The 23845-nt window shown below is 39.5% G+C and overlaps 1 protein-coding gene across 4 annotated transcripts in view; it reads right to left on the reverse strand.

The window, feature by feature from the left end:
* Window positions 1-4925: 4925 nt before the first annotated feature.
* The window catches only part of CDK6 (cyclin dependent kinase 6), a 215761-nt gene continuing 196841 nt past the window's right edge, over window positions 4926-23845 (reverse strand). For 3 of the 4 annotated variants that reach the window (XM_070424260.1, XM_070424261.1, XM_070424259.1), the window contains exons 7-8: window positions 20360-20495; window positions 16768-16953 (exon numbers count right to left, since the gene is read on the reverse strand). In XM_070424260.1, coding sequence (XP_070280361.1) covers window positions 16783-16953; window positions 20360-20495 — 307 coding nt within the window. In that variant the 3' untranslated portion in view covers window positions 16768-16782. Of the gene's footprint in view, window positions 15305-16767; window positions 16954-20359; window positions 20496-23845 lie in introns of those variants that run through there. The other variant, XM_070424263.1, reaches the window with a different exon arrangement.

Here is a 23845-nt window from a genome sequence, read left to right on the forward strand (position 1 = left end):
AGGTGACTCACAAACTATAAAAGTTTTTGGCCTCTTATTTCAGGTTGGCTTTTGTTAGCGTTGAAAGAGAATGCCTTTAATTAAAAAACACATAGCTCTACTGAAGTGTAGTTTACATATAATAAAATTTACCAGTCTAAAATGTACAGTTTGATGAGTTTTGACAAATGTATACAGTCATGTAATCACCACTACAATCAAGATATAGAACATTTTCATTTTTTATAAAAAATTCCCTTGTATTTCTTTTTAATTAATTCCCTTCCCTGTCTTCTAGCCCCTGGAAACTACTGATTTGTTTTTTGCTTTTTCTAGAGTTTCATATAAGAGGAATCAAATAGGAGGTAGCCTTTTGTGTCTGACCTCTTTCACAATACTTTTGAGATTCACTCATGTTGTTTATATCAACAGCTGTTCCCTTTTATTGCTAAGTAGTAGCCACTGCATTTATAAATAACATTTTGCATATTCATTGACTTTTTGATGGACATTTGGATTTTTTTTTGCCTATTATGAATAAAGCTGCTATGAACATTCATATATAGGTGTTCCTGTGTATGTTACCATTTCTTTCAAGTTAAATACCTAGAATATATTTACATTGAATTGTAAATACATTAAGCTGTAGAATATTGAATTGAATTATAAGTATATGTTTAACTTTAACCCCCAGCAAAATGGCTATGTCATTTTGCATTACTGAGATCAATGGTGAGATTTTTAGTTGTTTCACATATTTATTAATACTTGGTGTTCCCGCCGAAACCGGTTTGGCTCAGTGGATAGAGCATCGGCCTGCGGACTGAAAGGTCCCAGGTTCGATTCCGGTCAAGGGCATGTACCTGGGTTGCGGACACATCCCCAGTAGGAGATGTGCAGGAGGCAGCTGATCGATGTTTCTCTCTCATCGATGTTTCTAACTCTCTATCTCTCTCCCTTCCTCTCTGTAAAAAATCAATAAAATATATTTAAAAAAAAAATACTTGGTGTTCCCTATTCTAAACATTTTAGCCATTCTAGTAGGTGTGTAGGGATACCTCATTGTGGTTTTAATTTATATTTCCCTAATGACTAATGCAGTTGTTCATCTTTTAGGTTCTTTTTTTTTTTTTTTTTAAATAATCTTCTTTGGTAAAGTGTCATTTCAAATCTTTTTCCCATTTAAAAAAGTAGATTATTTTTCTGAATACTAATCCTTTGCCAGAATGTTTTGCAATCTTTTTCTCCCAATTGGTGGTTTGCCTTTTTATTTTCTTAAGAATGTCTTTCAAAGAGCCTAAGTTTTAAATTTGATGAAGTGCCATTTATCAATATTTCCCATTTGTGTCTTCTCTAAAAAATTTTTGCTTAACCCAAAGTCACAAGACTTCCTTTTATGTTTTCTTCTTATGAGGTAAGGATCAAGGTTCAATTTCCCCCCAAATAGATATCCAATTTCTCCAGAACCATTTGTTGAAAAGATTGTCCTTTCCCCATTGAATTATTGTATTATTTTGCTAGAGCTGCCACAACAATGTACCACACACTGGGTGGCTTAAGCAACAGAAATTTATTTTCTCACAGTTCTGGAGCCTTGAAGTCCAAGATCAAGGTGTCCACAGGGCCGTGATCCCAGTGAAGGCTCTCCCTGTTTCTTTTGGCTTCCTGTGGCTCCAGGCATCCTTTGACTTGTGGTTGAATGAATGAGTAAACAAGTTTCCAGAGATTAGATGGCTTAAATCAAACTGCCGACACATACAAACAGATGCATGCACAGTACTGCTCATGGAAGCATTGTTTCATACAGTGAAAAGTGGGAATAGCGTGGGGAGAAATACCTACTAATAGAGGATTGGCTATGTAAATTATAGTACATTTATACAGTGGGATACTATGCAGCCATAACAGATGGTGATACAGATTTGTAGTCATTGAAACGACAAGTTATCCAGGATACGATGTAAAGTAACAAACAAATAATCCCCAGAGCACAATTTACTAGTATTGAATGGGTTGGACAGCTTGTCTCCAAGAGTAAAATTGTAGTTCCATAACTTGCATGTATCTATGTAAAGCTTGGTATTCCAAAACTTGTCAAAACGTTAGAAATGATTTTATCTACAAGGTGGCATTTTAAGAAATACTTTTTTTCTTTGTAGTTTTTGTGTTCTTTAAGTACTTTATGGTGAGCATGTAATCATTTCATATTGACAGTTACATATAAATTGGTCACTGGAAACTCATTCACTTATTCATTCTACACAAATTGAACTTCTACTCTGTTCCAAGCACTTCTAGAGCCTAAAGTATGCAATTGTATTTCTTTCTTACATGTGATATGCAATCTTCTTCCAGAACTGACCACACCGTTTACTTCTCACTTGGAGTTGATAAGAATGACTTGATGAAATAAGATAGCTTGTATGGAATGTTCCAGAATGCCTGGCCCTTGGGTTTACTGAACCCCCTTCTCCCTCTACAGAGTGCCATTTTTGCTGCACCCACAGTTGACTAACTGTATCACAATGAAATCCAACAAGGGTCTATTGTCATTAACCATCACCATTGAACCAACGCTTCTCTTGACACTCCTGCCTACCAGATGCTCTTTGAGAGTGGAGGCCAGTGGTAGATGCTCAGTGAATGTAAGTAAATTGACTTTCCTTAGCAGGTTTCTGCATACACTGTCCAAACAGATGTCATTTTCCAATGAGGAATCCTAGAGACCACAGGAGGCATAGCATTCAGAACAATGGGCCCCCTTCCAAGTGCTGCCTCCTCTTGGCTGATACAGTACTTCCCAAAATTTTCCACAGGAGAGTGAATTGTGTCAAGGGGATCTGGTGGCATAGTCCTGTGTAGTTATTAAAATCATAAAATGTCTTTGAAGTTGGCTATATTATTTTAAAAATTTGAATGTTGCATTCTATTCTACACCTTTTTAAAAATGTATTTTATAAAGAGCATCTTTAATAAGAAACATTTTTCTTTTCTTTTAAGTAAAATTGAGTATTGAGGAAGGTAGACCTTGTTTATCTAGCTTTGTATCCTCCCTTGTATACCCCAGGTTTCTGGGAACCCCAATTTGAAAAGTGCAGGCTCTACTATTTTTTTGTTCTTATCTACACTGAAATAAGTACACAATTTTTCGACTTAGCTTTTCACTAGCTTTAAGTTACAGTGCAGAGGAGGGGCCCCATGCTGCCGTGCAGATAGAGTGGAGGAGGAAGCTGTATTAGGATGTTTGCCGCAATTAACAGAAATTTACTTGGGCTACAGACATTGAAAGAAAAAAAAAATCTGGAGCAGACTCTTTTTCTAAGGATATGGGGCGTTTCCGAGCCCAGGGAACAGGCACCAGAAGGTTGGCTGGATTCAGTCTCTGCATATTTCCTTCTCTCCACAGACTGGCACCCACGATCCTCTGCATACATGAGGAGAAATGTGGTCACCCTGACTTGAACTTCCAGACGTGTAAGAGACTGACATGGTCCAGGAAAAGTGGTGTTTGCAGAACAAGCATGGCCTCCTGGGGCCCATCCACCAGTTCTTCCCTAGAGAACAAGGAAGTATATATACGTTGGACTGACACCACTAAGGGCCGAATCAGTGGCAAAAGGCTGTCAATGAAATGAGGTTCTATGTGAGTAGAGCAGAGATAACCAGAGATGACTGGTTGGAGGATCTTTCTGTACACTGCTTTGAAAACAAGGGTCCAGTCTAATCTGGTTGTACATACCTATGGCTTGTAAACATGTATTAGTGTAACTATGACTGACCTCTTAAAATAAATTACTAACTGAATTTTTGTAATAAAGATCAAAATCTTGACTCCTTTTATTATCCCTCCTGAATATTTCATGTAGTTTTAAAAATCTAGCCACAACTTAGGGCCTGTTAAACATAACTGAGGCAAGTCCTAACGAGAGAATTCCCAGGGAACTCTGATGGACTAATTGACAAATACCTGGTATTGCACACACAAAGGGGAACATGTATCAGGCAGCAGCTATGACCCCATGTTGGCTTTGTTGTGTGTATCGAGGTACTGCTTGCTCTGTCACTCTGCATCTAGTATATAAATGGTGGAACAAAAATGGGTCAACATTAACAAATACTATCACCCTCCCAAATCCTTCGGTGGTTCCAAACTCCTTTATATGGTATATTGAGCCCTTCATGACATCACTTCCTGACTCCTTCATACAGCTTCCCCTACAACCCTTGACTAGTTGTTTTCCAATATTAAGTCATGGCCTATTAGTGGGGTTATGAAATCAGTTTGGTGGGTTGCCACCAGTGTTTTCAGAGTGGAGGATAATAAAACAGAACATGTATGGGACACATCGCATCATTTTGTGAAATACAAGTTTCTGATATAAGTCCATGTGTGTATATATGTACAGATCATGTGGTTAGATTCTATTTTTTCTATAGGTTATGATCCCGGTGTCTGAAAGCTACTGCTCCAGGTGTGGCCTCTGCAGTCTTGCTGCCCGCTCTTTCAGAACTGCATGCCTCTGCACACGGGAAGTCTTTTTCCTTGTCGGGCTGGCAAACATGGACTTGTTTTGAGTCCACTCAAACATCGCTTCTGATGCAAACTTTTGGCTCATCTCCAGGTCATCAGCAATTGGTCACACAAACCTTTCCACAGGTTCCACCTGTAAGCGTCAGAAAGGACTGCCCGTGCCTCACTCGTTTTCAGTTCTTCAGTGCTTAGCACGGTCAACTCATAAGAGCTTATTGAATAGCTGTGACTGAAGCTCTAAGCACAAGGAACTGCTATTTACTTTTTAAAAACATTTGAAGCCTGAAAAGGAGTCTCTTTGAAGTTTAAAACACATTCTGCTGAAACTGATTTTATTAAATGTTACTTTACTGACTGCGATTATATTCATTTTACATTATAATAAAAAATAGGATAGTAACGCATCTCCAAGAAAGCTGTTTAAATCGCTGTTTTTATTATTTTTATTTGCTACCAATCTTCTTGTAAGAAATACAGAAAGCATGACAAGTATACAAAGCATATTTTTGCTTCCATTGAGCTTGTGTATAGGAGAAAACAATGACATTTCAACACCAATTCTTAACGAACAATAAATTTTCCATTATCTGAAAATAAATACCCAAAATTGCATTCTAGCACCCAGTAAGACATCCAGTTTCCAAAGGATTATTGATCTGCAACCCTCTGAATTTTCTGACATGTTAGCTTCGCCACTGCAGTGTTCACTACTGGCAGTTCTCTCTCCAAGTAATTCTTAAGAGTAAGGCGCATGCTAGAATGGCTACCTCTGATCTCAGAAACCCGGGTTCATAAAACATTCTTTATTTGAGCACTTAAAAACAGATGGCTAGTGATGGGGTATTTAATGTAAGTTTTGGTGGCCATTGGCTTGCATAGTTCATCTATACAAACACCTACTTTTTTATTTTCTTCTTCAGGTCTAGATCAACTGACCTGCATTTTAATTTACCTATAGGAAGGAAGCAAGATTATTCAGCTCAGGGTACTATGAAGAGGATAACTTTACAGATAAGCTTTCTTAACTTTCTTTTTTTTTTTTTTTTTCCTCCTCAGGAGGGTTTTCTTTATGGAAAGGAGGGATGGTCACTAGAGTGAGACAGTCCTCCCCATTCTGTTCCTGTTTACACCGGAGGCCGTTTTTCTTTAAGGGTAAATGATCCTGATATGTAGGGAGATTCCCTGCTTTCAGAGAGCTGCACACACCCCTCCCCCACTTTTGGAGAGCACTGGGGTTTATGTACCCTGTGAGGAAGGGTACCCAGCTGAACCTGCCAGGCCAGTGTGGTAACTCTCAACCTTGTGTGCAGAGAAAAGAGCAGAGCCTTATCTAACATCAAGCCATCTGCCAACATTCTTGTAAGACTATGTTCCAGACAGTAAATTTCCACACTGCTTCTCTGACCTGCTGAACCCAAAGCACCAAACCAGAGCATTCTGTAGCGACATGAGCAAACGGAATGAGAGTAATTTTGCACCTTTAAGAAACATGCACCCTTATAAGTCTGTACCCTGATATTAAAATAGCGGAATGAGTTTCAAGTATGAAGAAATACAGTAAAAGGATAGCCTGTAAATGGACAGAAAACAGCAGCCTGAAATGTGGTTTGTATTCTTGGTTAGTTTTTCTCTTTGTATCACAGCCCAAACTGAATGCTCTGTAGAATGACTTGGCTTAAAAATCAAGGTATATACAAAGATGCTAGAGGGCATCTGGGATTGGTTTTGTGAGCACTCTGTGCCCAGCACCAGGAACCTTCTCTTGATGACTGTGGCCAGCTGAAAGTCTGGTAAGGACGGTGGCCAAGCCTGAGCACACCCGTGATGCTGAAAAGTATCTCTCATCATGTCCCTGATGCCCAAAGAACAGCAGAGGAGGATGGAGAGCACCACATGGACTGGCCAGGATGAGGGCAGGGAGCACCTCAGAGGGAAGGAGGAAGAGATACAGGGGATGGGCGAACATTAGCTCTCCTGGGCTGGCTCACACAGCCTAGATTAGTATTTGACATGCACATGCACAGTCTCTACACCTCCAGAACTGTGATTTCAAAAACAGAAACCAACAAAGCAAATGTCCAAATTAAGATTTTTTCTACTCTTAGAACATTTCCTAGTCTAAGTAAAAAAAAAAAAAAAAAAAAAAAGCCCACTGGTTGTGACACCCTTGCTGAAGCCTAGAAGAACGTTTTCACTAGGCCCTATGGGAATGCAGAAACATGACTACATTTCACACATCTCAGAAATGATAATCCTGCAAGACCCTCTAGTTCTAACCTGCCATCTATGGGCACCGATACTATGCTCTTCTTAACACACCCTGCTCTGCTAGACCAAACACTTGCCATTTAGCCTTCAGATCAAAACCTAAAACACCAGAAATGCAACAAGCTTTTGAGGTTGTTGGGAATTGCTGGTTATTAAGATCCCACTGTTGACTACTGTACACGCAGTCCTTGTTTTTACTACCAGACTGGATTGCTTCTGCACAAAACCAAGTCGCGTAAAGCACGGAAACTTGGGCTTCTCCATCTAGCACATTCTGGAAGCTTCAAGGCACAAGCTGACAGTTCAGCTTCTACAGAAAACTCTCACACTGCTCTCCTTGCACCAAAACTACCTGTTCCCACTACTGCACACAATGCCTATGAGGGCTCTAGATCGCACGTGGAGGCTCTTCTCTAGGCCAGACAAGAGGCTCTGCACTGGCACCCATGGTCTTGGCCTGGCATCAACTCCAAGGGCCATCTGGCAGAGTCCCTAAATTAAGGCAGTATCTGATGCTTTTCTGTCTGTAGTTTTTACTGTTGCTATATTTTCACACTATATTATTATATGCATATTTGACAAAAGAACAACTACAAATTCCTTTGCCTTAATTCCTTACATAATGATAATTAAAACATGTAGACACAAAAACACTATAGCTATAGACTTAAATTCTACTGTCAAGTTAAAATGCATGCAGCTTACACGGGGGCTTAGTCTAATCTTTACTTTCTTAGCTCCGTCAAGACCATGATCATGAAGGTTAAATGCATACCCTAATGCGGTCTGCCTTTAGTTGAACTTTCACAGGACTAGTGTGATGCAGCAATAAATAATATAAATGAATAATAATAGAAATAATTTATGCAAAAGTAGAAAAACTTGAAATAGATATTTTCCACCTTGTTAAGTGCTGATCCTAGGGGTAGTTGATGCTATTCACTCCATGTACTAATGTATTTATCATTTGTCATACAAAATAAATGAATACAAATAAGTGAGGAACTATAACAGTCATGTGTACATTGTTGCAAACACAGGACCAAAATGAGAAGATATATAATGCACTTGGGGGGTGTTCAATAAATGTATTATTGCTGAAATCTATTTTCATTATTCAGAGACTTCAAGGTCAAGTTCAGAGTTGCTGGTGAGCATAGAACTATTGCTAGCTAATACATGTTATAGCATTTCATAAAACTTAAAATCAGAAACTTTCAAGTGAGGGTATACAGGGTATCTGCAGGACTGTAACCTAAGCACATCAACGGAATTTGGCTAGAAACCACAGAAAGCTAGAACTTAACTGTGTGGCTCTACCAATATGCTTGCTGATTAGTGCTACAGTCATAGTTCTTGGTAGTAATATCATAGTTATGTGTCCCCTTTAAGAAAAACCTACATTTGACAATCCAAACACCTAAAATAAAGGATTATTTGCTTAACAAAACAATTCACACAAAAGTTCCTCTAACCAGGAAATTCCCCTACTACACCAGATACTTTGCTTACATATCTTTAATTACTTGACAAAAAAAAAAAAAGACAAAAAATTGGAAGAAGAGTTAGGAGCTTTTGGCAACTGAGGATGAAGCAGAAAATAAACAAGTTACACAACAAAACCCTTCCAGGCATATCTTTTGCCATCATATATGTAGAATGATAGAAAATTGAAAAAAAACAAAACTTTCCTGTAATTACACATATCCTCTTAAAAAAGAAAAAAAGCAACTGAGCTTAGAGCTTGAGAGATGCCCGATAGCTTCATACAGAGCAGCATCTCTTTACTACCTGAACTCCGGAGAATTGTGTTGTACTTATTTATGTACAGAAGACACCCGTTTACTTCTCGGGACATTTGACGCCCGAAGACTGCAGAACAGATGCCTCGGAGACAGCAGCAGGCACGTGGACCACGGCGTTGCCAGCCGGGTCTGCACGTCATTTCAGCAAAAACAGGTGAGCGGCGGGCGGGTCCCAGCCAGCTCCGCCCACTGCCGCTCTACAGCCAAAGGGGCGGGGCCCGTGCAGCGCGCCCCGAAGGGGTTCGGGCAGAATTAACACTGGCCCAACTGATACAAAATTCGTGGCTCGAATTCGGCCTTGAATTGTAACCTGCTTCAGTGGGACTTGAAGCAGAGGGACGAGGCCGATGATTTATGAGCTTTTGGACAGCCTCTGGTGTGTGCGTTATTTTGATTCAGTGTGAATTACTGAGACTTGCCTGCTGGCTACCCTTTAGGAAAGCTAAGCAGGCACTATGGAATTTCCCTCGCTCCTTAGGAATAAACTGCCTTCTCTTATGCTGTGTTAAGGAAACTCTGAAAAATACTGTGATTTCCTTCCTCCTAAATTTCAATGACACTAACTGGGGAAAGTGACTTCTAAAATGAACTAAAACTTGGGGGTTAATGGGTTTTGGGGCAGACCTGTGAATTAAAACATGAGTATAGGGATATCTATATTTATATCTATAATAAAATTGCCGAGAACTACACAAATGGAGAAATTAAAAGCTAGTGTAGATATATTCCTAAATTATCATACTCATGTCTAGACAAAAAAATTTTAAATTGTAATTTTCTGTGAATTTACACTTGTGCTTATACAAATGTAAAAATTAGCAGGTCTTTTAGTATTTCAGGGCTATTTCAGCATAGCCAATTCTTTAGAAAAAAATAGTTTTGCTATTTAGTAACTGATGTGCTACTTATTTTGTTCCTCCGTTTTTAAAATTAGAGTTAAGACACTGAATTAATGTCTAAAGGCCACGATGGTAGGAGATGTGGGGATGTGAAAGCAGCAAACATGGGTTTGGTACGTGGGCTGGGGCACTGGTGGAGTTTTACACTCCTAACAAGACCTAGTGCTGCCTTTTTAGTAGTAAGTCTGTGCATCTTGGAAACTTTTGCACCTAGAAAAGTGAGGTATTTAGCTACCTCAAAAATGCATCTTAAATAAATGAATGCCTAAGCTTTCTTTATCCACTTAAATGATCAAAATGAGAGTATTATCCATCCTCCAGAAAAATTTAATTGCAATTCTTCAGAACTTAGCTAACAACTAAAATGTCTAAGTTACAGAATAGTATGAAGACTATTTGCCTCCTAAAAAACAAGTGCTAGACAAGAGTTAAGTATGTGCACAAAAATACAATTAGAATGAAGTCTTCAGAAATACCTCTTTAGCCTAGGCTCAGATCCCCCCCCTCCAACCCCCCTTCCCAGCCTCCATGAAAAGTGCCACCTTGTGGCATATACTGGAATAAAACAAGAAAGCTCATCTCTTAGGAGAGTGTGGATTTTAAAAGACCTTGTATCTCTTTTCCCTACAATATTAACTTCCAATTGCTGTAACAGAACTTAAATTGCTGCCTGAAAAAAGCCATTACTTCTTTTCAGGTGGCTCTTGTTTTCTTCTTGAAGGCCAGAGCACCAGTATCAAGGAAACAAGTATGTTGATGGAAGTCTATTCATTTATCTAAATGAACTCCCTGGATTGCTGAGAAATAGCCCATTCATACATCATTAAAAAACACACACAAGCGAAAACAACTAATTGAGAAAATCAGAACCCTCCTCTTTTTGTTGTTTTCCAAAGGTCAGATGATAGAAAAGGCCAAAAGAATATTTTTGGTTTATTTTCTGAAAAAGCAGATGTTAGAAATGCTTGAGATATAGGTATGTAACAAAACTAGTTTGAAAATTGCATTGATAAGAAATGAAAATGCCATTTTCTTATGCTTTTGAGGAAAACACCATTACTAATCTTCTGAGGACTCACGTGGCTTGACAGCTCTTTGGTCACCTCAAGAAGTTTCTACACTGCGGAGAAGAAATATGGAACTATCTTCCTATTCATATATCTGCATGCATTAAATGCATATGCACATAGTAAATGGTTTGGGTTTCACAATTATTCAAAAGTCCTGATGGCATAGGAAGCACATGCCTTTTTAAAATTTACTTTTTTTAAAAGAACAATCTTAGACTTGCCTAACAAGTGTAGCTTCATATGGCTGCTTTTTTCCATGAAATGAGAAAGGAATACAGATGGTTTAGTTTGCTCAGCTCAATTTTTGAAACGGTAATTGTTTGAAATGGCTTTTCCAAGTTCATAGTTGTCAGATGACTTCGATATCAATTCTTACAATATGTTTGTTAAAATATATGTCCCTCAAAATATATTTCATTTTGAAATATTCTTCTTTAAATACCTTAATTTTCTCTAGAATTTCCTCTATCGATAGCTTGCTCTTTTTTTGATTTTTAAAGAATTAGAAATCATTTAATATCTTTATTTTTATATCACAATGTAAAACATGCATTCTTGTGAATTCTAACAATATCTATGAATTGATAACATTTCAGTATTTTCTTGCCAAAGTAAATATTCTATAGTCTCTATATCAACATAATTAAGTAATTCTCGGAGCTTATTAAACTTTTAACATTATTCTTTCTTAGAGCCAAGTATGCAACACAGCCTGCTTTTGGAAAATGTGTGATAACTCTCATATGCTTATCATAAAAATAGTCAAGCTGTCACTTAAAAGAAAAGAAGCAATTCTTTGGAGAGAAGAAATTTAATATGTTTATATTAGGAAGCTTACATGATTAAATTTCCATGATGGGTAGAAATTGCCGTTACTGACTCTTACTGGCACTACTTTTCAGAGAAGGAGCTATAATTGGTTAAAAGCTCATTTTAAATACATAATTTAAGATTCAAAATGTTTGGTACAATTTAAGTGTTTTTCTCATCATTATGGGTAGGACCACATCATGGAGTCAAACTATAAATTTCTCTATTAAAAAGTACACGTTTTCTTTAAAATATTAACATCCTGTGCATTCTGAAATATTCATTTTTACTTAAAACTAAAAGGCTGAGATTCTATTCTTAGGTGAATATTTTGAACAATTTTTAGTAAGTCACCTGGGGCTAAACAAAAATCCTGCCATTCACAGTGCGTGTTTCCTGAGAGAAAATCATGAGAATGAAAGAATCTGAAGTGGCCCAGAGCTTTCTTCCAAAACTGGTTCTTTGCTCCTTGAGTTCCCACCCACTCCAAAGGAGAGATGAAGTGGGAGGCTCCAATGCACCTGATTCTTACAAGCTCTTACAAATTGTGTTTTTAAGGCAATAGGGTCAGGGCTTTATTAACCTTTGCCATGCAACAGCTAACTATTATGACTAAAGGGGCAAGTTTCTTCTTTACTCTTTGTAAATGTACGTTTTAACAAGTCTACCCTGCACAACAGTTCCCACAATGCTTGGGCTGCCAGGACAGAATATGATATAGAAACTATCATGTACATTCTTGGACCAGTCCTAGAGAGAAATTCAAATGTGATTTCAAATCGCTCACCATATTTCTACTGCTATAAGCTGCTTCCAGGTAACTCTGGGCCAGTCTGACCTTTACAGCTGACCACTGCCTAGCTTCTGGCAAAGATGTCTGAAAACATATGTCACAGAAGAATGCGGTGCATTCAGTAAATTTGCGCTCTGCTATATGCTTCCAAGAACCTAACAGCAAGGGCGCTTGTGTGGGATCTGGATTTCAGACGTGGTGAGCCTGATGGAAATAACAGAAAACAGGAGAGTAATCACTCAAGTGTCACAGCCACAATCATGGAAGAGCTGGAGCAGACTCTTAACAAGTTCAGAGAGGCTGAGATGCCCTCTCATTTTGCCTAGCAGAGGATAATCTGCCAAGGATCTAATACCTTAAAGTTTGTGCTTTAAGTTTTCTTTATACACACTACTGAGAAATGACCCCAAAGCATATGCTAGAAATAAAAGTTGAGCTCTTGTTTAAAATTCTAAAGAATGCTGAAAAAATTCCAGTTTAGAACAGCTGCATTTTTCTAGAGCAAACTTGTGAAAACTTTTGCAAAAGCAAAAACTCAAGTTATGTTCACTCTAGCCATGAATACTAACAGAAAAGCTCATAATCAATCAGTGCAATGAGTTGTAAAATTCAATTTCTAGGCCCCAGCAAAAACATCTTTGTATATTGCTCCCAACCAAAAGAAAAGGCAGAACTCACATTTCCATGGGAGAATGCTAGTCTACCTAGTCCTAAATGCTCTGGATTAATTATATCTCAAGCATTTACAGTGGTGACAAAACATAATTCTGTCACAATGAAGAAAGTGTAAAACATTCTTATGGCCCATCTTCTCATCCGTGTCTTTATTTTATTTATTTTTAAAAAAAATATTTTTATTGATTTCAGAGAGGAAGGGACAGGGAGAGATAGAAACATCAATGAAGACAATCATTGATCGGCTGCCTCCTGCACGCTCCCTACTGGGGATCAAGCCTGCAACCTAGGTATGTGCCCTGACCAGGAACTGAACTGTGATCTCCTGGTTCATAGGGGAACACCATATCTTACTTTAGAATAATTTTCCTGCTCTTCAAGTTACTGAATCAGAACACTATTTAAAAAATGGATTAAAAAAAGAATGGTTCCTGATCTGAAAAACTGTCAAGGAGAAAACTCCCAATTTTTCTCTTGTTCAAGATAGTCACATACAATATTAAGCTGTGAGGAATTCGGTAAGGCTTGACTACACACAAACATCACCTGGAATATTTTCTACTCAGCGAAGCAATGTCCATTCATTGAAAGCTCTAACCTTAAAACATGGTCTAATGGTTGCATGAACTCAAAACATGAGTCAGAAGGCAAAGTAGCTAAAATTCCTCAAACATACTTACTTGGTGTCTTCTGCTTATTAGAGCCAAATGAGCACTCACCACACATAAGGCAGAGATGGCATGAACTATAAAGTATCTACAGAGAAAATGGCAAGAGGAAGAGTAAAGCTATTCACAATGCCCGAGTCAGGCTGGCTCCGCAGAGAGCAGGAGTGTGCACGAGGCACTGGAAGTGAGCACAGCCTGAAGGAAGGAGGAAAGATTAGAGTAAATATTTCTTTCTAAAAAAAAAAAAAAAAATAGTTAAAAGATATTCCCTCAGATACTACACTGATAATATACTCCATAAAAATGTAAAACACGAAGTAACAGTTTAAAGCCATCTATGTGCTGGTGATAGAGAAGAACCAGTCTTCCACTCATTGTCTAGGTAACAACGGGGACTGACAGGTAGGAAGACTGCATTAGAATGAGAGCATAAGGGACCCTGTTAGGGATCGTGGAATTAGAGCCATAAACCATAATCTGAATCTCTTTACGAAAGGTTCATTGAAAGAAAGAAGAAAGTGCATGCAAACAGCTTAAGTAATCTGTCATCGGTAATGTAAGGGTAGTAATATTTATCCGAGGCACTGGGGGATAGAAAAGATGGATACTTCGCAAACAAGGCAGTGCATTGTAGAAAAAGTACAGTGTCACAGGTGGAAAAATTCAAATGGCATTCCTGTCTCTAGTCAGAGAACTACTCTCTAAACCAAATGAGGAAATAGTTTCTGACAAACTCCTAAAATCCACAACATCAACAAAAGAACCAAAAAGGAAATACATTTCAAACCAGGAAATAAAGGCTTTCTCTATGTTTTGGACCTATTTGAGATGCATTCCCTAAAACCAAAGCAAGTGAGAAAAAAGCTTATAGGGCATTTACAAAAAAGAAACAATAAAGCATTTTATACAGGTTAAAATGTACTTAGAATGAGTAAATTCAGCTTTTGGAAGAGTAAATGAAATGTGTGCTTTAAAAAATAGGTCTCTTAAAGATACTAGACTTTTTTTTCCTCTTTGATGTGTGTCTAAAACTTCATCTAGATAGTGAACATTTCACTATTAACAAATTTACTACTTGTGGCCAGAAGAGAAATTCTGAGGACATAGGCTCAACTCTCTAATTTCAGGAGCCCATCCTGGTGAACCATTTTTGGTCCACAGATGCCTGTTACGTACTGGTCACTTTGAATCCCCAGAATTCAATTCTCATCGTTTACAGAGAGTAACACTTTAAGAGATCCAAAATCACACACACACTCACTCAACACGTTCACTCAAAAGTACCAAATCAGGCCCGGCAGCTGCAGGGAGATCCGTCACAATCAGCTGTGCCTGGATTGCTCATTTTACTCTGGCAGCACTCAAGGTTAGAAAAATGAAATGGCAGCACGATTGGTCAGCAGCTTCTCTTCTTCTGGAATTTTTCCAGGGTTTTGACACAGACAGACAGACAAACACACAACGAACGAACATAAAGCTGCAATCGCTCTTGCATTGATTTCAAACAGTAAACTAAGCCGTTTCCTCGGAGAAGCAGAGCCCACCCAGAAGACGGCAGCTAGAAGGTCCCCGGCTGGTGATCTTCCGCAGCTCTGCAGGGGCTGACGCAGGGGGACCCATAAGACACCAGGGGATCCGCTTGAGGCAGCTGCTGGGAGCTCAGGCTATATTCATCTCCGAACTGTTCTGGCTGGGCGGCAGGTGGGAATCCAGGGTCTCCTTGCGCCTCTCCAGGTCGTGGAAGTATGGGTGAGACAGGGCACCGTAGGCAGATATTCTTTTGGCTGGATTAAATGTCAAGCACTTCTGAGATAAAGAAAAAGAAATCGATTGACATGAAACATGTTCCTTTAAAAAAATGTGCTCGGGCAGTTACATCTTCACTACCATGAATTATGTGTGTCTCTAATGAGAATGAGTATCTATTTCAAGGGGCACTAAGTAAATTGTAGACCAAGCATGTCAAACTCAAAGACTAACACGGGCCAAATAAACAAGGTTTAAGTTTATGTGGGCCGCAAAAAAAACAAAAGCTTCAGTTTTCATAGAAACGTAGGTTTATTTCGATAGAGACATGCTGAATACAAAGGGCTGAAATGAGTAATTGTTAACATAAAATAATAGAACATTTTAATAAAAATTAGTATTTTTTCTTGAACATTAATTTACCAGACACAGAATAACTGCATAAATTAATAAGCATAACGCAAATAAACCTATGTTTCTTTTCTCCGAAAGTGAAATATTTCCTGTTGCACACACCAAACAAGTCAGTACAGACTAATGATGTGGCAATCGGCTGCTAAAATATTCGCTGCTAGTATTAGTGGAGAGAAATGGTGCACCTGCGCGTAAGGGAAATGAATGAATGCAAAACGATTATAGTAATCAGTCATTAGTGAACACTGCAGTTTGTTATTAATGATTAAGTATAACACGATATTGTAGAAATTAAGTTATGAAATTTTTATTATATAATTACATGCCATTATATTGGCTGGGCCACAAAAATATTTGTTGTGGGCTGTATGCGGCCCGTGACCGTGAGTTTGACATGCTTGCTGTAGACAGTTCTCATTTTATATATATCCTTAATGTATAAACTGCCCCTCAGAAAAAGGCAACACCTTTTGGGTTGCCTGTGGACTGTTACTACCCAGAATTTCTCTACAACTCACCCAGGTCCTTTAAAATATATTATTATTATTATTATTATTATTATTATTGTAGTAGGCATGTCATTTTCTTTAGGTAGTGATTTTTCTAATGCTAGCAAACTGTGCCATAGTCAGAGACTTCACCCTATCTCTGAAGTCTTCCTACAAGGTTTGTCAATGAGCAGAGAACGGCACGGTGTCGTTCAAGTGTAAAGGGTAATTACTGAACTGCTCTCCAAACCAAAACAGTTTCTGACAAATTCCCGAAATAAAATACAAAACAAAATAACAACAAAAAAACCAACACATGTCAAGCCAGGAAATAAAAGCTTTCTCTATTAAGGAGGAGGCGTGTCAGGCTAAAATCTAGATGCTAATTATCCTAATCTACTAGCCAGCCATGCACCCTGCCCCTGAGCTACAACAGCAGAGGGATGCCTTCCTTCTAATTCACATCAAAGTGCCATACGGCTAGCAGCATCCCCAGAAGGAACCCGTTAGATTCAATTCAAGTCTCTAAACTCTATTCCAGGCTGTGAACTCAAAGTGCAGGTAGAAAGTGAAAGGAGGAAAAGGTGAACCCGTGGAGCAGCGATCTCCATCCCCAAACTGTTGATTCCTAATCAATTAGCCAGAAAAGTTCCCTAATCTCAGTCCATTTCCAATCCAACCCCAAGCAATCTTGTTCTTCAAGTCCACACTTTTCCTTCCACCAACACCGCAGGAGTACCCAGCAGGTGGCAAGCATTGCCCTGGGAGTTCACAAGTCGCAGGGAAGCTATAACAGCTTTTCCATCTCTGTGAGGCAAGATGCACTGCAGTGAGCTGGGTATCTCACATGTCTATGTATTTGAGTCTTCTATGTAATCTAAAGACTTAACATTATTATGGCTATGAAGACCACTTCCGTTTAATCTGGGTTTCTGCTCTTCAGGAGCTCTGTTAAACGTGATTGACATAGGAAACCATGTTCACATAGAAAATACTACATATAACTTCAGGTGAATTTTTGAGTCCCCAGAAATCTTGCTTATCCTGAGCTCCCTACCAGTCCATGGGTACTAGCCTCCTCACAGTGTCTTCTGAAAACCAAGAGCAAAAGGACAAGCAGAGGAAGGAGCTCGTTCACGGAACGGTTCTACTGTCTCTAATAGCAACAAGCATTTTGAGAAAAGCTTTACAAGGAAGGGAAGAATTCCCAAAGGACAGGAGAGTAGGGGCAAAATTCTTGAGACAGCTCTCTCTTTCCAGAGTCTAAGAAGAAGAAAGTTAGGTAGTGGCATTAGAAAAAGAAGCAGCCAGTTTAATCCCCAGAACATAGAAAAGAAGAAATAAAAAATTGTGGAGCCCAGTCGGTGTGGCTCAATGGTTGAGCATCGAACTATGAATCAAGAGGTCACAGTGCGAGTCTCGGTCAGGGCACATGCCCGGGTTGTGGGCTCGATCTCCAGTGTGGGTTGTGCAGGAGGCAGCCAATCAGTGATGTTTCTATCTCTCCCCCCCGCTCCCTTCCTCTCTGAAATCAATAAAAATATATTTTAAAAAAAGTTGTGGGAATGTGTTCAAGATACAGAGACGTCCCTAGAGGCTTCTCTGGGAGGAAGCCCTGTTCCCACAGTTATACTGATGGCTTAGAGCTGGAAAGAGGGGAGAGAGAAGGAGAATTCCTTAGCCTCATGTGGGGGTGTGTGAGAATTTCAAGTCTTAATACATTATGTCCTATAGAAATAGTGTTGGGAAAGATGGCTAAGATCTATTATTGCTCTACCCCAAATGGCACAACTGGCTGGCTTGAGTATTAAAAAAATCTCATGTCATAATATTGTTTCTGCAAGAACATTTAATTTACGTCCTCAAAACACCGACTTATAAAATGAGTGTTTGAAATTACAACTTACTTAAGAGGATCTGCACTTTTCCAGCATATATTCCCTTTCTTCCCTTCCCTCCCTCCACGGTGAGAGCATTCTTTCCTCTCCCAAGGTTGGCCTTGGCCATGGAACTTGCTCTGGCCAGTGGAATGAGGACAGAAGGAGCAGGGAGGCTTTCCGAGCCTAGGCCTTCAGGGCCTTCTCATGCTTCTGCTTGCCCTTTTGGGAGCATCCGCCTTCTCCCAGGAGAAAAACATGCTCCAAGGAGCTGAAGCCTCTCTGGCCTGGGCCCCAGAATAAGGCTCATGGAAAGGCCTGTACTTGACCTGAAGGCAGGAGGAGGGCTGCCCTGCCAATCTGCAGACCCATGAGCAAGGAAGAAATGCTCACTGTTATATGCTAGTATTTTTTTGTTTTGTTATTTGTTATGCAGCAAAAGCAGACTAAATACAATGACAGAAAAAAAAAGTGCCTCAGGCTCTGAAAACAGTTAGATAGCAGGAACTCTAACATTTTTTTTTTTTTTCGGCAAAAGCATCATATTTGGAATAAGTATTTAGCCTCCCAAGTTAACCATAACCAAGGGGACAAAACTCGAAAAGATGTGTCGATTTCAGTTGTTAAAAATAATTTCCCCCTGCATTGTCTTATATACAGGGGTGGGCAAAAGTATGTCTACAGTTGCTCATATGGAAAAAGACATGCAGGTTATGATGACAATAGCTTTACTAACTCAAAAGAATGTCACTCACAACTCAAACGTGTTTTCGCCCACCCTTTTATGTATATAAGAGCATTTATAAATGTTGTATACCTGTCCATACATATATGACTGAGGCATGATATAAAGTCAACCTTTTTTTCCCAGATGAAAATGAAGAATAATTTAACATGCTAAACTTCCAAATGTTAACCGTTTCTTAAATAACACAAACTTTCTAACACAGTCTTCCTTTTTCTTTAGTAAATGATTTCCAATAGAGGCAACGGGTGTTGTTGGGGGCACGGCTGCCTTTCTTGCACCAAGTGGCCCATCTTCTGCTTTCTAGTTCTAGCCTGGGGCCCCCAGCAGCTTCAGACAGTTCTGAGCTGTGTGGTTTCGGGCTGTCCTTTCCCTGAATGCCTGTGGATATTATGCTTTATGCCTAAGTTTCCCCTAATCCCGATGTCACTGGTTCTGCTTCTTATTCCTCAACTTACTTCTTCCTTCTCTTTTTGGTACATGCCTTTGTTCATTTTTCTTCTTTGTCTCCTGCTACTTTCCCAGTCTAGCACTAGTGTGTTGTCTGACTTTGAAAGCCACCACTGCTAGGGGGGCACCCTAAATGAGCAGGTGACACTGTCTGTCATTCAAAGTTCCTGCTGAAAAGGAAAGCCTATGGTGGCCATATTTTATACACCACAATCCCTACCCCTTCCCAGCACAGCTGACGGGACCAGCAGCCTGGCAAAAAGGTAAGGTATGTCAGTCAGATTCTTTCTTCCTTTTCGGAATCTGATGTCGGAAATACTGACAGGGCAAATGCTAGCAGTGGGGGTTAGAGCTGGAAGAATCCATGGGTTATTTGAAGTTCTGATAGTCAAAGGACCAGACAGTGCAACTGAAAAGAATCTATGAGGTGGAGAAAAGGCATTCGGGGCAGAGAAAAGCAGAGGTGCCAAGAGCAGGTGATACACAGGACAGAGAGCACTTATACTCTGAATGGCTTCCCATTTCCAGGCCACATGAAACAGCCCATCAAACCCCCTTTTCTTAAGGTAATGTCAGTACTTGCCTGTGTTATTGAAATCAAGCAAAAATTGTCTTAAATAGCAGATGAGTCAGCAAGTCTGTATATATTGTGAGACTTTGTCTAGGCAAATATTCTGACTTCTAATTAATTTATTTCAAAGGATACAGGCCGCAGGAATAAACAGTGGGGAGGAAGTTTAGCTGTCCTTATTCGTAACTTGGCAGTGGAGGGAACCATTGCCTAAGCATCAGAAAATGAGCCACCATCAGGGGAAGATGGAGTGAGTTTCTACTGGGAACATCAATGGCCCTGCAGACATGCCAACCACTGGCTGTGCCCACCCAGAGCTGAAGCACAACATTTCTACTAAGACCTATACACTCTTACGTCTGTATCTGAAATTCAGAATACACTACAGAATGGGAGCACTGACTCCTTCCGGTCTAGGTGTGGGAAGGAGAGCTGCAGAGAGATTGCGGCTCATGCCTTGTGAGGTTGTGGCACGTGATGCTGAACTGATGCTGTTCCCACCACCTGGAGAGGACAGGGCAAGTCTCTCATCAGCACAGTGCAGATCAACTCTGCATCGCCTGAACTTACCAGAAGGAGGTCTTTGCCTTGTTCATCAATGTCGCTTACAAAATTCTCAATAGGTTGAGGAGATTTTGAGTGAAAAGCCTGCCTGGGAAGAGCCACATCTCTAGGCCAGTCCTCTTCTCCTGGGAGTCCAATTACGCTACAAAAGAAAACCACATGTGAACATCAGCATCTGCTGCTACGCAGAAGCTATTTTCCCACCAAATTCTAGATGAAGGTAAAGTCTAAGGGGCAGGCACGGGGGGCACAGAGCCCCGGAGCCCCTCACTTGTATGACTGGCAGGATGCTCATTTCTCTCTGTTCAGCTGCAATACGGTGATCATGGGTAGAGGGTAATCTCACAGGAGAATTGTAAAATTCGCTGGGAAGAGATAAGAGATTCCTCTGGAAGCAGACAGTAAACAGAAGAGATAATGGAGAAATGGAAAATATTCTATTACCAATAAGCCCTGACATACTGACAGGGCAGGACCTATATATTAAAAGTAGACCCACATGGGCACAGAACATTTTCTTTTATGCCTAAGATTGCTTTTGGTGTTCTGATCAAGCACTTTGGTATCGACCTGCTTTTATGATGCTCATGTAACATCATTTCTTAACACATAATCTTGGTTAAAGATTAATTCCCCAACTACATCCATTAGAATCAGACAAAAAGAAGAGGCTGAAAGGTATGTTCGTCCTGTGTTATGCAAACACTATTTTATAATTTAACATCAAAATTAATTTATATGTTTTTATTGCATAACTATTTCAAGGTATTCCAAAGTGAGCAAATAAATAAAAACAGTATTCATTTATGTTTTCCCTAAAAATGATTCTGAGTCCAGAAATGTGGACAGAGCATCAAATAATGTAAAAACAACACAGGCTTTGGAAATAGGCAGATCTGGGTTCAAATTCTACACCTGCCACTTATGGGTAGGTAAGGAGAAATTGCTTAACTTCTATAAATTTCAGTGTCTTTTTTATACAATGAGTACTTGTCAACATCAATACATTACCCATTATTACTATCCATAAGAGGGAACATTAATCTAAAATGTGTTGGCACTACCACCTTAACATATGAACTGCTTGAGTTCTAGCAACGCATAATTTAAGATTCTTCAGAAATATTGTAGATCAGTGGCTTTAAACAACATAATATACATTATGTAGATCTTATTTATAGTGTTTGTATAGGCAGTTAAGTAGATTTGAACAAAGGAAATCAGGGGATGCAAAAACTTATGTCTCACATAGACTGATTCATTCTAAACTAAGAAATTATAATTTAGTGAACAGAATCTATGACTATTCAAATACTGACAAACAATTTAAACTACAGTTAGAAATGCTGCTGGCCTGCCTGCATTAGGGTCTTCTTGGCCTGCCCTCGCTGGGACTAAGGCCCAGAGGGGTGAGTTCTCCTGAATGGATTTCCAAGTTTCAGGAAGATGTGGTGCTAAATGTCATAGGATTTCTATAGGGCTTTGTTCCCCTTCTCTCACCTAAACGAAGCCCAGGTCCTAGACCTCCCCTGGGGAGAGCAGACAGTGTGTCATAACTGTACCCAGCAGCGGGCGTCTGGGCGAAGACACTCCTGCCTCTGTAGGATATGCTGGGAGAGCCATGTTATCGAGGCAGGTAAAGACAGAGTCAGGGACATATTTACTGGAACAAATGAATGGAAATGGCAACTGTACAAAATTTGCTTAATAGCAAGATCTAGAATCAGAGTACAAAGAAGAAGAAAACCTCACTACAAATTATTAAAGAAAATAAATATGTATGAGAATGGGAGAGGAAGAAAAGAAGAATGCTTATTAAAGAACTTCAAAATTTTCGCCAAAACCGGTTTGGCTCAGTGGATAGAGCATTGGCCTGCGGACTGAAAGGTCCCAGGTTCGATTCCGGTCAAGGGCATGTACCTTGGTTGCGGGCACATCCCCAGTGGGAGATGTGCAGGAGGCAGCTGATCGATGTTTCTCTCTCATCGATGTTTCTAACTCTCTATCTCTCTCCCTTCCTCTCTGTAAAAAATCAATAAAATATATTAAAAAAAAAAAAAGAACTTCAAAATTTTTCTTTCATTCATTTTTATTTTTTAGCCATTTTTTATATTAATATATTTGCATACCATCACCAGTTAGTTACCTAGAAACTGGTTACAACAACTATTAGCAATAATTTAAAATCTTTTTATTTGCAGCTTTCAATATATTTATATTGAGTTAAATCTGGCAATATGGGCAGCTGAATGCCAAAAGCCCTCCGAAAAATAGGGACTCTGTATATATATGTGGTATATAATTATATGCATGTTTACATAAATAACTTTTAAAAGTGTTTGTAAGTCTATCACCTCCCCTGATCCCTCTAACAACCTCCCATGACATGTATTACCACTACTATTCAGGTATTACTATTTCTGTTTAATAGATGGGGAAACTGAGTTACAGGAATGAAATAAGACTGCTAAAGCCACGCATAGTGAGTTTAGCCACAGAGCCTGGAGTGAACCCAATTCTCCTTATTCCAAACCCAATATTTTGGTTCTAGTTAACGATGACTCTGGTCTTAAAAATGCTCCAAAATGCCACAGGCGAAAAGCATTCAGTTTCACTTTCAAAGTACTTGCTGTTCTTTGAAAGTATAAATCTTCCTAAACACCAATATTTTTTCCCCCTTAAAGAGAATGTGAATATAACTTTCTTTAAAAATTCAGTTTCATATTGTATGAGCTTTTATGGCCCATATGTGAGCGTGGTGAAATTCTGATAGGCCCATTAAAAAGTGCCTGCATCAAATTTCAGTATTTGGACAGCTGAATATAAGCCTTAAGAGTTGACATTTGTACCAGAAAGAATGACAGAGCACAAAACCTCTAATTGGCAGTGAAGGTGGGGACAGAAATCATTTTTCAAGTACTTGAGAAGTGACACTAGGGTGCAGTATTGTCCCTTTTCTCTACGCCAAAGTCATGACTGCAGTTAGAGGAAACAACCAAGAAGTAAAATCTAAGAGTATAGAACATGTAGGACTTCATGGCTTCTTTCCGCTCGCAACCTAGGATCTCAGGCCTTTGCCAAAGGTGGAACCGGCTTTCCCATGGAAGCAAGTCAAACAGGCTGAGCAAAGGTTGCTCCTGGTCCATCTCAACGGCTACGTTATACTCAGGGGCACCAACAATGTTAACAAGATCGCAGACACCAGTGCTGGAGGTAGACCAGGTGTCCAGGTGGTGTCAGTAGGGAAAGCAGGTGAAGGGCTTCACTGCCTGGCAAGCTGCTTTCCTTCCCACAGAGGGTCTGACTTTCCCACGTCCCTCTTAAAAATCACATACACACCAACTATATTCAACAGTGATGGGAAGAGTAGATGGAGTTCATCACTCAATGACAAAGAACTGGACATTCAGAAGCCAGTTCTGTCCTGCACCACCCATCGTACAAAGTGTTCAGAAGCAGCAGTAGGAGCAGCAGCTGTGGCAGTTGCCTTGG

Source organism: Myotis yumanensis, unplaced genomic scaffold (genome assembly GCF_028538775.1).
Source record: "Myotis yumanensis isolate MYYU_CA2020_CCGP unplaced genomic scaffold, mMyoYum1.0.hap1 SCAF_9, whole genome shotgun sequence".
Taxonomy (NCBI): Eukaryota; Metazoa; Chordata; class Mammalia; order Chiroptera; family Vespertilionidae; genus Myotis; species Myotis yumanensis.